The sequence below is a fragment of the Gorilla gorilla genome, chromosome 12 (genome assembly GCF_029281585.2).
Source record: "Gorilla gorilla gorilla isolate KB3781 chromosome 12, NHGRI_mGorGor1-v2.1_pri, whole genome shotgun sequence".
Lineage (NCBI taxonomy): Eukaryota > Metazoa > Chordata > Mammalia > Primates > Hominidae > Gorilla > Gorilla gorilla.
The window spans coordinates 49,914,717-49,932,407 of NC_073236.2; the positions used below are offsets into that span (position 1 = coordinate 49,914,717).

General features: G+C 35.0%; 1 protein-coding gene across 1 annotated transcript in view; it reads left to right on the forward strand.

Moving 5' to 3' along the window:
- The window catches only part of ZC3H6 (zinc finger CCCH-type containing 6), a 57,295-nt gene that overhangs the window by 19,363 nt on the left and 20,241 nt on the right, over positions 1–17,691 (forward strand). Inside the window, exons 2-5 of the mRNA XM_063695704.1 lie at positions 4,287–4,467; positions 7,665–7,787; positions 14,337–14,613; positions 16,256–16,389. Of these exons, the coding sequence (XP_063551774.1) occupies positions 4,287–4,467; positions 7,665–7,787; positions 14,337–14,613; positions 16,256–16,389 (715 nt within the window). The remainder of the gene's footprint in view (positions 1–4,286; positions 4,468–7,664; positions 7,788–14,336; positions 14,614–16,255; positions 16,390–17,691) is intronic.

The window sequence follows — 17,691 nt, forward strand, 5'->3', positions numbered from 1 at the left end:
CTTCTCTTTCCATTATACCACACATGCTTTCCACATGTGTCCAAAGCTGACATTTCAAAGGGTTTGGAAGCAGTTCATAGTGTGAATTATTGTTCTCTATTTCGTCTTTCTCTCGCATTTTTTGTAGCGATACAAAAATATACAAGTTTAAATCTGCTATTATATGAATGCTGAAATGATAAGTAGGCTAAGGGAAAATAAAAAAAATTTTAAAAGCTTGCAGTGTTTTATATCTCGTAACAAATATAAATGACCCATATTTCACACTTAAATAATGTAAGTAAAGTAGGACATGAGTTTATGGGCATTTTTAGCATGTTTACTTTGTTTTTAAATAGCTCTAGTTAAAATGCTAAATATGAAGCAGTGATTTCCAGATGTAATTTTTTTTATGCTTTAAGGAGCTCACGTTGAAGGAGAGGTGCAGTAAAAGAAAGGATAAACACTTATAGATTTTTTTTGTCATTTGTGTTTTAAATTTTATTGTGGTATAAATGTAGATAGCAAAGTACACAATACTTAAATGTATAACTTGATGGCTTTTTACAAATATGTATAATGTATATATAGTAATCACCACACAGATTAATATACAGAATATTTCAGTACCTCAGAAGTTTCCTTAATACCCCTTTTTTTGTCACTTGCACTTGTGCAAGAGGTAATCACTATTCTGACTTCTGTTATATATTGGTTTGTCTGTTTTCAAAGTGCATATACATGAAATCATACAGTACTGTCTTGTGTCTGGCTTCTTTCACTCCTCATTATGTCTATAAGATTCCTCTATATTGTTTTTTTGTAGCAGTTGTTAATTTTTTCTTTGTAGTATTCTATGATATAAATAAAGCATAATTTATCTATTTGCCTGTTGATAGAGATTTGTTATTTATAATTTTTTACTATTATGACTACAGCTGTCAAAAACATTCTTATACTTGTCTTTTGGTGAATATGTGCACTCATTTTCTCGGATTGTAAGGTTTTGTAGTTTATAAAAGTTCAAAACATTTTAATTGAAATAGCCAGAATGCCAAGACTGCCTCATAAGCAATTTTCAAGTCTAAGTGAATATTACCTCTCTGATTTTATAGTAGAAGCTGTGGAAAATTCCAATGACTTTACAGCCACTTTAGGGTCGTATCATATGCCTCTTCTATGATGCAAGAGTTATGGGTATTATACATTCAGAGATTCAGTAAATAGCAAGGTGCCATGCTAGGTGCTAGAGATACCTCTGTAAAAGACAGTCATACACCCTGCTTTCACCAATGAACAAACAAGTCATTTGACATAATGTACAGAGTGCAATGATAAGAGAAATGAGAACTAGCAGAGGAGTACTTAGAATGAAGCATCTCACCTAAATCTGGGTAGTAATGGGAGACATCTTCTAGGAAATGACATCTAAACTGCATCCGAAATACTGAATTGGAATTAGCCAGGTGAAAGAGGTGTGGTGAGGCTGGTGACATGAGCTGGGCATTGAGAGATTTTAGGCACTTTTTAAGGCTTGTAGACTTGAGAAATTGAAAGTAGCTGGGTGAGCAGAGGGAACCATTGAAGATTATCTTTTTATTATAGAACACCTCAAAAAGAATAGAATGAATCCTCGTATACACATCCCAGTTTCAGCAGTTACCAACTCATGGCCAATCTTATTAAGACCACGTCCACTATCCATAGTGGATTATTTTGAAGCAGATTTGAGATATATCATATCATATCATTGAAGATTTATGGCAGGAGAGTGACATGGTCAGTTTTGTATTTAAGAAATTACACATACCTGGTAATTCTAAATTACCTTTAAAATGCCCACACCATAGTTTAGTTGTTTTTCATTTGCTGCCATTTATACATAGACAGTTACCTTTCTACATGTACTATTTGTAGTAGTTTGCACTTTTTCAAACTATAGTGTTTTGGAAGTATGATTAAATGTTAAAATTGTTTTATGTATTCATCTTTCCATGTGTATCGGTTGGTTTATTTGCATTTTAAAATACTATTAATGAATATTTTGGTTTCTATCTATAAAATGTCATAATCAATATAAAAGTCAGTTTGTTTCTAGGATTCAGCCTCCATAATAGCAAAGATACTAGTATTTGGAAAGAAATTAGATTTATAGTTTTACTATGAATCTTTTTTACAGATTCAAGTTGAGGAATTGTTTTGTGGCTTGAGTTTTGTTACTGTGTATGAAAATTTGGTTTTTTGTTTGTTTGTTTACTTAGTGTTTGTTGGTAAGAATTAATATTGACTGGCTGGGCACAGTGGCTTGCGCCTGTAATCCCGGTATTTTGGGAGGCCAAGGCAGGCAGATCACTTGAGGTCAGGAGTTTGAGACCAGTCTGGCCAACGTGGTGAAACTCCCATCTCCGTAAAAATACAAAAATTAGTCGGATGTGATGGCGTGTGCCTGTAATCCCAGCTACTCAGAGGCTGAGGCACGAGAATCGCTTGAACCTGGGAGGTGGAGGTTGCAGTGAGCTGAGATCGTGCCACTGCACTGCAGTCTGGGTGACAGAGTGAGACCCTGTCTCAAAAAATATATGTATACATATAGATAGATAGATTGCTTTTTAAAAATTTTTTTATTTTTTTCAGATTATGAAAAACATTTGTATTAAATATGACCAACAGTACTAGTTTTGAGTAAAATGTTTTACACAGATAAGTTTAAAAAAATAGTATGACCCCAATCCAAAAGAAGGACAGTGACATAAACAGGCAAAGTATGCAAGCAATATAACAGGCAGGGAAAATTCAACTTCACTAGTCATCAAAGAAAGTAAAATTTTAGACCTATTAAGCTGGCAAAAAAAACCAACTGAAATTCCACCACCAACATTAGTAAAGTTGTAGTAAAACTAATCTGCTGATTCACTGCTAAAGATGATCTAAATTGGTGCAGCCCTTGTGCAAAGCATCATGGCGATACATGTCAAAATTCATGAGCATGGTAATTTCTGTAGACCAGAAATCTCACTCTTAAGTAAGCCCCATATCAAGAATAAAATTCAACCAAAGAATTACTTCATGCTTAAAAATGCTTATTGCCTAGTTATCGGCAAGCAATCAAATGCCCAGCTCTATGTGAATTATTTATGATATAAAAGAACTTGATCGAATGAATATACAGCCATGAAATGTAAAATATTTAAGTACAAAATACAAATTGTCGTATGCACACCAACTAAAATTTCTGAAAATACATAAGCACAGGAAAGGGAACAATACAATAAAGAAAAAAGTTATGATTCAAATGAAGAAATGTTTAATTATTTGATACTGATACAGTATTTTTTAACTTAAAATGAGACAGATCCTTATGTGCCTTTTGAGGTTTCCCTTTAAGCCACATGCCTGTATTATCTATTGAAAGAATTATTTTTTAGAAATAAAAATAAAAAAAGAATAATTTGGCCGGGCGTGGTGGGTGGCTCACACCTGTAATCCCAGCACTTTGGGAGGCCGAGGCAGGCGGATCACGAGGTCAGGAGATTGAGACCATCCTGGCTAACACGGCGAAACCCCGTCTCTACTAAAAATACAAAAAATTCGCCAGGCATGGTGGCGGGTGCCTGTAGTCCCAGCTACTTGGGAGGCTGAGGCAGTAGAATGGTGTGAACCCAGGAAGCAGAGCTTGCAGTGAGCCGAGATGGTGCCACTGCACTCCAGCCTGGGCGTCAGAGTGAGACTCCATCTCAAAAAAAAAAAAAAAATTTAAGAACTGTATGCATAGGGACAAGCCATAAGCTGCACCAACTGGATCCTGGATCCTCTTTCCCCAAGGGCAGCCCATTCTTGGTTCTTAGATTGCTTTTATTTTAAAACTATAGCTGTCTATGAGCCACTAAGTTAAAAATACCTTCCTGTAAGTCGAGTGTTTCTTAGAGCATCTTAGTTTAATTCCTTTTTTTGAAGAAAGTTTAGTAGATGGTAACTATTGCAGTACTTTGGGATAGCACTGTATTTATTCATGCATTCATTTTGTGAGAATCAGTGATTTTAATCTAAGAGGTTTGCAAACTTCGGCTGCTGATAATGGTTCTTACATTTTTAAAGGAATGTTAAATGAAGACGAATTCGCAACAGAAACCATATATGGCCTGCAAATGTAAAATATTTACTATCTGGGCCTTTATAGAAAAATTTTTCAAGCACTTGTCTAAATGAATATAACATAAATCCTTGGCATATGCTTTTTTTCTTTTGAAAATCTTTCTGTAAGATTTGTTTTAGAATGATATTTGAAAATTAAAATTTTCCTTCTATAGAGAAGATGGCGAATTAGAAGACGGTGAAATAGACGATGCAGGATTTGAAGAAATACAAGAAAAAGAAGCAAAAGAGAATGAAAAGCAGAAAAGTGAGAAAGCCTACAGAAAATCAAGAAAAAAACATAAGAAAGAGAGAGAGAAGAAAAAATCCAAAAGGAGAAAACGTGAGAAACATAAGGTTAGTTAGAATCTACTTTTTATTCTTTTGATAAATGTTTATGAAATATAAAATACTGAAAATTAGAAGGTAGAAGTCATTATTTTATTATAAAACATGTGGATTAGATATTTTCATTTATGTGATTAAACTTTCTAAACAAAGATTATATGAATTATCTTAAAGATTTAAAAAGTAATTAAGTTAAATCTTTTTTTTTTTTTTTTGAGATAGGGTCTATTGTCCAGGCTTGAGTGCAGTGGCACAATTTTGGTTCACTGCAGCCTTGACCTCCCAGGCTTAGGTGATCCCCCACTCAGCCTCCTGAGTAGCTGGAACTACAGGTGCACACCACCACACCTGGCTAATGTTTTATTTTTAGTAGAGACAGGGTTTTGCCATGTTGCCCAGGCTGGGCTCAAACTGCTGGGCTCAAGTGATCTGCCGACCGTGGCCTCCCAAATTGCTAGGTTTACAGGTGTGAGCCACCACACCGGGCTTCAAGTTAAATTTTAATGCAGGTTGAAATAAATAATATTTTAATTGATGGAAGATTGTATACATGGATATTGGAAGATTAAGGAAAGAGAGTTTCATTCTCTACAGATACAGATTAGCAGCATTGGCATTGTCCATCTATTTATTATTCATTTAGGTATATGATCGAGTGCTTACTATGGAAACCTTTATGCTGTATGCTGAGGGTTATAGTAGTGAGTGAAATAGTTGGCTCTTAAAGAGATTACATTGCAATGGGAAAGCTATGAAAAAAACAACAGGGTACTGGATAGAGAATTATGTGGATTTGGGGTAGGGAAGAAGGGGAACCTATGCTGACTGAGAAATCATGGACAAGTTGGCAGCAATGTAGGAGCAGGTTTTGAAACTCCCTGAATTTCCTCCATTAAAATCACATCAATTAGGATAACACAACCAAAACCCATTGACAACATCTACAAAAAAAGGAAAAAACAAGTTATCTCTAATAAACCTAAAAAATACAAATGACTGGAGCCAAACGATAGACAGCAACAAGACCAGTGTAACAACAGCATCAGTACAAATGAAGCAGAGGGAAAATAAAGGGACTTCCAGAAACCAAGTTGCCAACAGATATTCACCTCAAATGGTCAGTGCCCAGCATGGAAACCTCATGGGCCTGAGAACAGCAACAGAAACTGGGAGGGGGCTGTGCTATCACCAGTTCATGCATGAATGTAAGGTGACCACAGAAATTGGATGGTGCTGAAAAGATCTGGACCTGATGAACCCCAAATATGAATCAACCAAATTCCTTTTTATGACAGAGTCCCACACTGAGGAGGTAACTGCTGGAAGTAAAATCTACGTTGAGAAACAGGCATATAGGGCCAAGGAAAGAAATAGTCAGATAACAAATGGGGGAAGGAAGCAGAAGAGGCATAGCTCAGAAAATAGCCATATTTTTGAATACTCCATGCTAACAACAGAAGAGATAACCCTAGAGCTATGAAGCTAGGAAAGCTTTATTGGCCCATTCCATCCATTTTTTTCACATGAGAAGCAAGATAAGACTATGGTCACATTCCATAGTTGTTATTGTAAGATAAAAGAGAATAATGGAGAGTAAGTCTTCCAGAAAAGAAAGCATGCCCACAAAGCATATGAAAAATTTAACCTAATATTTTAAAATGACAAAAAATTAAGAAAATATAAGCTATGCTCAAACAGCATAGAATAACAAAACAAAACAAAACCAAAAGGAAGTACTTAATAAAATTATAAGCAGAAGTGAATGAATTAGAATGAAAACCAATAGTTTTTTTAAAAAAGATCAACAACATATATATTATTGACCAAACTTATCAATAATAAAAGGGAAAAGAAAAATAAATGTATATATGCTGAGGGTGAAATAACTATCAAAAAGGAAATTAAAATCATAAGAAGTTTATGTATATAATTTTATGAAAATAAATATTAAAAGCAAGATGAAATGGAAAATTTTCTAGAAAAGTACTACCTAACAAAATTAATTCCAGAGAGTCAAAAGGTCTGAGACTTTTTGGAGTTTGTAATCTACCCTACCAAGAAACACAAGGACCAAATCTTTTCAGAGTATAATTCTATTAGTATTTTTCAGGTGAAAGGTTTTCCTTAGAGCTGGAGCTGACTTCTGATGGTGACTGAGCAAACTTGGCTTTTAAATAGACACTATTTATTTTAAATCCTAGCCAAGAATGATTAGATACTTAAAGTTGAAGCATTTGACAGCATAATTATAAAAATATTTCTTTATGTCACCTATCAAATCAACAAAGACAAAAGCAATAAAATCATAAAAACCAAACTCCAGACCATTTAGGAACAAGATGGAGGAAAGCAATTTGTCTTTCCTAAAATAACATTTCAGGATGGGTTAGAGAAAAACAGAGCCTTCCCTTGTAAAAGCATCAGAGTTCAATCATTTCAGCAAATTTTTACTGAGTTTGTACTAGATCTACATGCTGGGACTGCAACGATAATAATACACAGAGCCAGTGTTTTCATTGCTAGGAAGTGTAAGAACTCTTTAAAGAGAATGCTCAACTCGGGAAGGTAATCATTCTGACCAGATGGAGGAGATTTGGTCCCATTTTTTTTGAAATTGTATTAATACTTGAAAAAGCTTACTCTTGATATCAGTTATCATTGTACTTGACATCAATAATCATTATCAATTACTTATGCTTTTCATTTCACTTTTGTTCAATTTTGTGGGCCAGAATTATTTTATTTTTGTAATTTGTAATGTTTTGGTATCTTTTAGTTTTAGGGTACTCATGCAATAGAATAAGAACTCCAAAGCCATTTTAGGTAAAAACAAATTAATACATACTCTACTCATGTTCTATGACCTTTTTTGGTGATCTAGGAGCCAATTTTACTTTCTTAGGTTTAGCTTAAATGTAGATCATTTTAGAGCACAGGGGCAGAATATTTCTGTTTAGGTCAAAGGGATGATGAGGAAAATGTCATAAAGTCTCTGAGCAGAGAGGAAGATATACTTCTCAGAAAACCCCAGCGAAGTTGGAATGGTGGTGGCCTTTGGGGCAAGAATTTTTCAGTAGTACTTCAGAGTCTCCTGGAATAATATAATCTACTGGTTGGTACCTCTGGCTGAAACAAGCTTATCTAATTACTAGTTAAATTTTCTTCCTTTTGCAAATGTAACATATTTGTCTTTCCCCTCCCTTCAGCATAATTCCCCATCTAGTGATGATAGTTCGGACTACAGCCTTGATTCAGATGTTGAACATACAGAAAGTTCCCATAAAAAAAGAACTGGTTTCTACAGGGATTATGACATTCCATTTACTCAGGTATTGCCATTTTTTTGTTTTGTGATAAAACATAGATAGCATAAAATGTACCATTTTAACCCTTTTAACTGTACAATTCAGTGATATTAAGTATATTCACAGTGTTGTTCAATCATCACCACTTATCCATTTCTAGAAATTCTTGATCATTCCAAACAGAAACTCAGCACCTATTAAGCAATAACACCTCGTTTTCCCCTGCCCCCAGCCCCTGAAAACCACTATTCTATTTTCTGTTTCTATGGATTTGCCTATTCTAGGTATTTCATGTAAGTGGAATCATACAGTATTTGTTCTTTTGTATCTGGCTTATTTCACTTAACATAACATTTTAAAAGTTCACCCAAGCTGTAGCATGTGTCAGAATTTCATTCCTTTTTAAGGCTGAATAATATTCCGTTGTGTGTATATATCACATTTTGTTTATCCATTCATCTGTTGATGGACACGTGGGTGTTCGTGAAAAAAAGTTTCTACCTTTTGCTATTGTGAATCATGCTGCTTATGAACATGGGTATTCAAAAATCTTTTTAAGACTTCTTTCAGTTTATTGGGGTATATATTTAGGAGCAGAATTGCTAGATCATATGGTGATTCTATGTCCAACTGTCTGAGGAACCATGAAACTTTTCCACAGTGGCTGCACTATTTTACATTATTTACAATGTTTACATATTATTTACATTACAATAATGTAAGTATAAAAATACATTTACATTATTTACATAATGCCTGAGGGTTTCAGTTTCTCTACATCCTTGCCAACATGTGTTTTTTTTTCTTTGTTTTCTTTTGGAAACAGAAAATGAGTATGAAGTGGCATCTCATTGTGGTTTTGAGTATTGCCCTTTTAAGAGAAAAATTAAACTTTCAATTTTATTCTTTCTGGTATTTTATCAGACATAGGCTATAAATTTGAAATCTTTGAACATAAAGAATACATAATGTATTAGTTTGCTAGAGCTAACATAACAAAATTTTATAGACTGGGTGGCTTAAGCAATAGAAATGTATTTTCTCACAGTCTGGAGTCTAGAAGCCCCAGATCAAGGTGCCAGCAGGGTTGGTTTCTTTTGAGGGCTGTAAGGGAAGGATCTGTGCTAGGCTTCTCTCCTTGGTTTGTCACTGGCCTCCTTCTCACTGCTTTGTCCTAACATGGTCATCCCTCTGTGTGCAGGAACCCCTGGTGTCTCTCTGTGTCCAAATTTCCTCTTATTATAGGGACATCAGTCAAACTGGATTAGAGCCCACTTTAACAGCCTCATTCTAATTTAGTCACCTCTTTAAAGGCCCTATCTCCAAATATACAGTATTTTGTGCTAGGCAAGTTATGATGCTTCTCAGAGTCACTAGGAAGTATTTGGATCAGTGTGCACTTATCTGAAAAGCCCCAAAGTTTCTGAGTTCTCGTTTTTGCCAGTCTCACTGTTCTGGTCTACAGGAGCACTATTTTTTCTCCTAATTTGGTGTTCCTAATCTCTTGTGAGTTTAGAAACCAAAATACTATTTTTGTTAGAGTTATTTCTATAGTCTGATTCACTGTTGCCGCCTTTATAGTTGAGATTGCTAAGTGACCATTAAATAAATGAGGTTTCATTAAAATATCTTCTCTTAAAATTTGAAAAGAATTATACACTAGTTAATAATTTTATCTAGTTGGGTAAATATCAGAATGTTTATAAGGTCAATATGTCCAGTGATTTTAGAGTCAGTGGTTGTTGCTATTTCTCAGAACATTTTATAACTATTCATTAAAAATATTTTTACCACAAGTGACAAAACTTTTAATTCAGCAACACTGATATGTAGTTAGATTTATTCTTTAGAAATATTCAAAAGTCATTTGGAGACTCTTACAATGAATGAAAAGAAGCTAAGGATGGGCATTATTATTTCAAGTGAGAAGACATTTGAAAATATCAAGTAATGAGACAGGTTCTGGATTCATAAGTTATCACGGAAAGTAACCCCAAAGAGGAAGTTCCAAATATTTAAAATAGTGGCAGCATTATTGTAATAAGTACATAGCCTTCTATGTGGCCACTGTGGGAGGCAAGATGGATTTGTATGTATAAACAATAATGCAGTTGTTTTAGGTATCTCACATTTTTTAAACATTATGCAGTTATTTATTGTTAATAAATATGCATTGTTAATATTACGCTGACTATTATATATCCCTGTAGACATACTGTTTTATTTTTGCTTCAAAAAAATCAGTTAAAGAAATTAAGAAAAAGGATGGTCTTTTATATTTATCTACATTTCATTTCCAGTGTTCTTCACTTTTTTTGTAGATCTGAGTTTTAATATGATACCATTTTCTTTTAGCCAGACGCACTGCATCGTTTAGCCTTTGCTTAGCATATCTTATAGCACAGGTTTGCTATCAAATTCTCTCAGCTTTTATTTATTAGGCCAATGTGTTTATTTTATCCTCATTTTTTATAACTTTTCATTTTGTCATAATTTCAGGCTTAGAAAAAAGTTGCAAGAATGGTGCAGAGAACTCCTGTATATCTTTCATCCAGATTCCCCAGTTAACATTTTACCACATACGCTTTACCTAATCTTTCTTCTCTAGTCTTCTCTTCCCTTCAGGGAGATCTAATTTGCCTTTATTTATTTATTTATTTATTTGAGACAGAGCCTTGCTCTGCTACCCAGGCTAGAGTGTAATTTGCCTTTAAACCTATCTATTAAGTATTTTTCATACATAGAAATTTGGTTCTTTAAAATCTTCTAAGTCATTTTTATAGTTTCAAGTTTGCTGCTGAAATGCTCATATTGTCTTTTACTTGAAAATAGCAGACTTCAGATACAAATTTCTATATCTGAAGTCTGTATTTCTTTCTTTTTTTTTTTTTTTTTTGAGACGGAGTCTCACTTTGTTGCCAAGGCTGGAGTGCAGTGGCGTGATCTTGGCTCACTGCAACCTCTGCTTCCCGAGTTCAAGTGATTCTCTTGCCTCAGCCTCCCAAGTAGCTGGGACTACAGGTGTACGCCACCACACTTGGCTAATTTTTGTATTTTTAGTAGAGAGGGTTTCACCATGTTGGCCAGGCTGGTCTCAAACTCCTGACCTCAGGTGATCTGCCCACCTCTGCCTCCCAAAGTGCTGGGATTATAGGCGTGAGCCACCGTGCACGGCCTGAAGTCTGTATTTCTATTGCCTGTTATTTTTTGCTGGTTCTCTTTCATGTGATCCTATCTCTTCATAAGTCTATTTTTGTTTTCAGTTTTTTCTATTCTGTGCTGAGCATTTTGTAGAAATAACTTTAGGCCTAGGATGATGTTCTTTTCCTTCAGAAAGGATTTTTACTTACTTCTGCCAGATTTCTGGTGACCCTTACAAACTTTATTCCAATTTCAGGATTTGAGACCTCTGAGCCACTCAGATTCCTGAAGGCTGGGCTGCAGTCTGTGATTCCCATTTTGAGATCCCCTTATAATTGAGGATGGGGGTTACTAAGCTTCCACCTTTTCCAGACTCTGGACTCCACCTTTTGTTTCCATAGACAACAGAGACAGTCTAAAGTCCTGTTGGATCTCTCACCTGGTTCTTCCTGATGGGGTGATACTCTCGGAGCAAATGCAGCTCCAAATGCTGCCCACTTCTCAGGATTTTCATCTACTCCATGGGTATTGGTCTAGTAATCCTTCACTAATTTGTTAGCTGTCTGATGTCTACAAACGGATTTAAGAAAAATATTTTGTCTATCTTTTCTACTTTTTTTAAGAGAGACAACTAGTCTGAATTACCCAGTCTGCTATTTACAAGAAGAGAAAGTTCAGTACCATTTCTTCCATATATATATTTTAGAGTTGACTCACTGAGAATTAAGATTATATCTTAATTACATCTAAAAATCCCTTTTTCTTAGATAACAAGTATCTGCTATGTAACTTCTACAATTACAGGGCAAAATTTGAATATACTGTTAACCCTCCAGCAGTTAAATTAGAGAACTTAATTTAGCTTCTTTTTTCCTCATCTTTTTTCAGGACCTCCTTTTCCTTTATTTGTTTCCAGTGATTGCTGTGGGGCTTGTTTTTGTTTTACAGAAACCAAATCTATCCCTACAGACATTCTAGCAGTTTGTATAGCCAAATAATCAGTTGGCAAAGTGATTACAAAAGCTATCTATTTTTGTGGAATTTATTGTCTTTTTCATTTATCTTCTCTCGGTTGGACTTGAAAAAATACTTGCTAGACCCTTGCCCATGAGTGCATTTTGTTCATCCCAATGATGACTATATGAACCATAAGGAATATATGAACTACTCTAGAAAAGCGGGGCTGCTCTGTAACCCTTCATTCATTTCATGCTTCCTGGAAAACTCATACAACATGGTGTGAATGCGAATGTGAAGGACCTTAGCAGTCCACACTAGAAGTCTTTAACCACAAAAGGAGCCCTGGGATGGAATGTGCATTCTTAGGGGACTATTAAGAATATTTACAGGTGGGAATCTAGGGAGGAGGTAAATGAAAATTTAGGGATAATTCTACTTAAGGTAAGAACACAGAGATTATTTTGATAAAGCTATGCCAATCAGAGAACTGAATTAATGTTAAGAATTTAAAACTTGTATGAGAAGCATCTAATCTCCAGAGAAAAATTTATACTCATCTATTAACAAAGTCATCTTCAATCATAAAGTGTTGAAATATATCAAGTATTAATATAGTCACAGTTTTAATAAAAGGAAATATAACCATCATTTAACTAGTTAATTTAATCTTCAACTTAATCTAAGCAATTATTTTTTGTTTTGCTTTAGTTTTCATAGTGGCTTTAAAAAATGTCAGAAACACTGTTTTGGCTACAATCGTAAATTCCCTTTTGAACTTCTGAAGTGCTAGACTAAGAATGGAGTTCATAAACTTTAAAAAGTACTACTTAAAACAAATCAAAAATATGATAGTGTTTTTAAAATTTAAAATTGATGAGTGAATTGGTTTTCTTGATTAGTTATGCATTTTTTCTCTATTTTATAATTAGAAAGATCTAATACTTCATTGCATTTCATTAAATACATAGTCTCATATTGGTATTTTGCCAGAGTAGTATTTTATTTTATTTATTTATTTATTTATTTATTTTGAGACAGGGTCTCACTGTGTCACCCAGGCTGGAGTGCAGTGGTGCGATCTTGGCTCACTGCAACTTCCTTTCACCTCTTGGATTCAAGCAATTCTCCTGCCTCAGACTCCTGAGTAGCTGAGACTACAGGTGTATGCTACCACATTCAGCTCATTTTTGTATTTTTTGGTAGAGACGGTGTTTCACCATGTTGGCCAGGCTCTTCTCGAACTCCTGACTTCAAGTGCCTCCACCTGCCTCAGCCTCCCAAAGTGCTGGGATTACAGGCGTGAACCACTGTGCCCAGCCAGAGTAGTATTTTAATATCACATTTAAAATGCACTAAGCTGGCCAGGCACAGTGGTTCACACCTGTAATCCCAGCACTTTGGGAGGCTGAAGCGGGCGGTTCACGAGGTCAGGAGTTCGAGACCAGCCTGGCCAACATAGTGAAACCGCATCTCTACTAAATATACAAAAATTAGCCAGGCATGTTGGTGCGTGCCTGTAATCCCAGCTACTTGGGAGGCTGAGGCAGGAGAATTGTTTGAACCCAAGAGGCAGAGGTCGCAGTGAGCCAAGATCATGCCACTGCACTCCAGCCTGGGCAACAAGAGCGAGACTCTGTCTCAAAATAAATAAATAAATTAAATTAAATGCACTAAGCTAAAGATGAATTATTTGGTTTGGATTTGTCTAGATCCTTAAGCTGTAATTATGTGCAATTTTTTCTCGCTTTACTAAAAAAAATTGATAAAGGATACAATAGAACTAATAAAAATATTTCAGTGAATAGAGACAGACCTGAATACTGTCATTTAATAAACTTCTAGTACTAAAGTGTATTCTTTGTTTTCACATGCTTTAGTAAGGAAGCAATAAAATTAATAATGTTTGTTGTAATAAACAGTTTCTAATAAGCAACTTATTCACTAGATGTTTTTCACTATTAGGGAAAGCTCTGTTTTTTCTATTAGACCCTTGATATAGACATTTTCTTTTTATAAAATTTTCCACACATACAGTTTTTTATTAAATATAATGTAATTTGAGAATTTTCCAGTGTTAGGAGAAATAGTATGTTTTACCACACTCCTCCACCCCAAGCTATTTAACTATCTTTTCCCTATTTTCAAAAAGGCCTTTTCATTTTTTGGAGGAAAAATTTATGTATGATGGTGTGTATTTTTACTTTTTCCTGTGTGTAAGATACTGAGACATAGAACATAGAAAGCAAAGGCTAAAGCATAAAGATAACAATATTTAATTATCTCAGGGTAACATTTAGCCTTTTGAAGTTAGTGTTAAGTAGTATCATAGATAAGTACTGATCAAGAGTCAGAACTAATAACTGTCTTTTCTCCTTTCTCCAAACTTGCTGGGGGGAAAAGGATGTCCTGTGCTACTGTCAATTGCTATATATAATTGAAAAATCCTGATAATGATTGTCCATTTTCACTTAGCGTGGACATATATCAGGAAGCTACATAACATCAAAGAAGGGTCAACATAACAAAAAATTTAAAAGTAAAGAATATGATGAGTACAGCACCTACAGTGATGACAACTTCGGTAACTACAGTGATGACAACTTTGGTAACTACGGTCAGGAAACAGAGGAAGATTTTGCCAATCAGCTGAAACAATACAGGCAAGCTAAAGAAACCTCAAATATTGCTTTAGGGTCATCATTTTCTAAAGAATCAGGGAAAAAACAGAGAATGAAAGGAGTTCAGCAAGGTAAGTTTGAAATTACAGTCTGTCTTAGAATGTGAGAACCTTATTAAAACAGGCAGCTATGGAGTAAAAACTTAGAAACTTATCCCCGTTCAAGATTAGCTTATTCTTGTAGAACCTAAATTCATTTTCTTTTATTTTGTAGACCTTGAGAACAGAATCTACAAATATTTCAATCTGTATGATACATGAATATTTCAGTTGGAAAGATATTCTAATGATTTAAAAATACATAAAAATGCAATACAACTTTCTTATATTTTTCCCCTTGCTTCTGTGTCATGTCAGTATACAGTTATGTCTGTTGCTGTATGTATTGCTTTAAATTTAGACCAGCTGGGAAGCTATTCTTTTATTAGGCTTTAAAATACAGCAGTCATTTTTGCTAAGCAAGTGTGCATGGACTATGAACATCTTTTAAAATTGGAGATAAAAACATAATTTAAAGACATTTCTACACTGATCACCTGTTTATCTGCAATATTGAATTACATGGTCCCTGGAGAGACCAGGACAAGTTGCCAGCTCTTGACAATAAGTGAAGAAACTATGGGTCATGTAAGGCTCAAATCAGCCTTAAGTATTGGCTAGTCAATATATCTGCTTCAGGAAAAGTGGAGCAATATGAGACTGAAATGAAGTAGTGAGGAGCCACACTCTGTATAACTACCCTTTAATTATCTTTGCATACAGGAATCAGTTATGAGTAAATTTGGTTATTTCTATGACTTTATTTTTTCTCGATTTCCTAGCAGGATTTCTTTGAAAAATATGAATGTAGGCTTTAGCTGAAATAAAGGGAAAATAATTTTTCTACACATATGCTGTTGTACTGAGCAAGTTTGTTCCTGTAGTCTAGATGTTGTGGTATCAGGGATCATCCCACTTGGACAATAAGGGTAATGCAAAGAAGTCTTGCTCATCCCTTCCCACCTGGGGCTTTTCTTTTCAAGCTCCTACTTGTTTGTGCTCTTAAAGAACTGAGTATTGGCCAGGCCAAAGGCTCACACCTTAAGTCCCAGCTACTCAGGAAGCTGAGGAGGGAGGATTGCTTGAGCCCAGGACGTCAAGGTTATAGCAAGCTATGTTCTCACCACTGTATTCCAGTCTGGGTGACAGAGTGAGACCCTGCCTCTAAAAAGAAAAACTAATTTTTGTAATTTGGGTATCTTTTTACATACTTTTAGATACCAAGTTTTTCAAAAACAAAAGAAGTATAATTTTTCCTGGAGATATATGTGTATATATCTACTCAAAATTACCAGTGGAAATTTGATTTGCTGCTAATTAACCACTGATACCTACAATGTCTTCCTTAAATAGGAATATAATATTTGATTCTCTTAAAAACAGAAAGGCTTGTTAATGATCTTATGCTAAGGAAAATTAAAAAGAATAAAACTTGATTTCGCTTCTCTAGCCATGTGTATCCTTGTTCCTTGCCTTCCTATGTTGTTAACATCCCTTAAGAAACAGTACCAAGGAGATAAGATACAAAGATTTAATTTTTTTCATTGAATCTAGAAGGAAAAAAAAGAATGCACTGTATATTATAGACTATTAAAATGTGCTGTTCCTTATAAACTAATAAATTGAAAGGTATGCTGTTTTTCTTTTAAATTTAAGTACATTTTAACTTTTCTAGGTATTGAACAGAGAGTTAAAAGTTTTAATGTTGGTCGTGGACGTGGCTTGCCGAAGAAAATCAAACGAAAAGAACGTGGGGGAAGAACCAATAAAGGGCCTAATGTGTTTTCAGTATCGGATGACTTTCAAGAGGTACTAAGAATTTATATATAAAGAGGGGAGGAGCTTTTTCATCTTTTAATTTATTTGATGGCGAAGAAAGCATTGTGATTTTAATGATACTTCTCTAGTAAATGAAAAATTACCAGCTCAGATAAAATGAGTATCAATAGCCTCCAAAAAATAGTTGTTAATTAGTTGTGAAACTAATTTACAGATTTTGCTGACTTTGAAATAAAATTGTTATGTTTGAAAGAACCTCAAAATAAAATTGCTAAGTTTAAAAGCAAAAATATATCCTCTATTAGTCTTCTTTTGTGCTTTTCTTTCCTAGGAATCATCTTCCCCAGATGTAACTGGCAATGAAATGCTAATAGCTCAATATGTAGGGGGTACAAGAAGGGAGGCAGTGGTAAATTAACTTCCTTTTTAGAGTTGAAAAGATTGAAAGAGAAGAAAGGGGGATATAAATGGTTGGAAAGGTGAACTTGTGTATGTTACATGTGGTAGATATTCAATAAATATATGTCAAATTGAGTTGAACTCTGAACATGAACTTTTAACCTTGTAGTGACTCCCTGGATTACTGTGGTCCAATTCCTGTATTCTACTACTGTTCTAGTAAGATTTGATTGAATTATAGAGGCAATAGTGGGTCATTAAAAGCTGCAGCTTTGGCCGGGCACAGTGGCTCATGCCCGTAATCCCAGCACTTTGGGAGGCCAAGTCGGACAGATCGTGAGGTCAGGAGTTCAAGACCAGCCTGGCCAACATGGAGAAACCCCATCTCTACAAAAATACAAAAATTTGTCAGATGTGGTGGTGCACGTCTGTAGTCCCAGCTACTCGGGAGGCTGAGGCAGAAGAGTCGCTTGAACCCAGGAGGCAGAGGTTGCAGTGAGCCGAGATGGCTCCACTACACTCCAGCCTGGGTGACAGAGCGAGACTCCATCTCAGAAAAAAAAAAAAAAAAAAAAAAAGCTGCAACTTTGTGTGAGAACTGAGAGGGATAGCTGTATACTATAATTTGAAAATGCTTGGTTTTCTGATCTCTCAGTTTAAAGATAGTGGGCAGAGATTTCTTAATATGCACTCCTTAGTATACTGTTTCAAGAGATGTTAACAGGTGTGACCTAAAAAAAGAAGTTCAGACCCAAATAAATTTGCGAAACCCAGCACATGCCATCTGCTTTTGGAGATTCTCAGTTGACATTAATGTAGTAAAGCTTGTGAGCAGCTTAGGCAAAAAGAAGCTTATTTTGTTCAACCCATCATTTACTCAACTACAAACTATTTTTTTTCCCTACACACCTACTAACATTCACTGAGCCACTC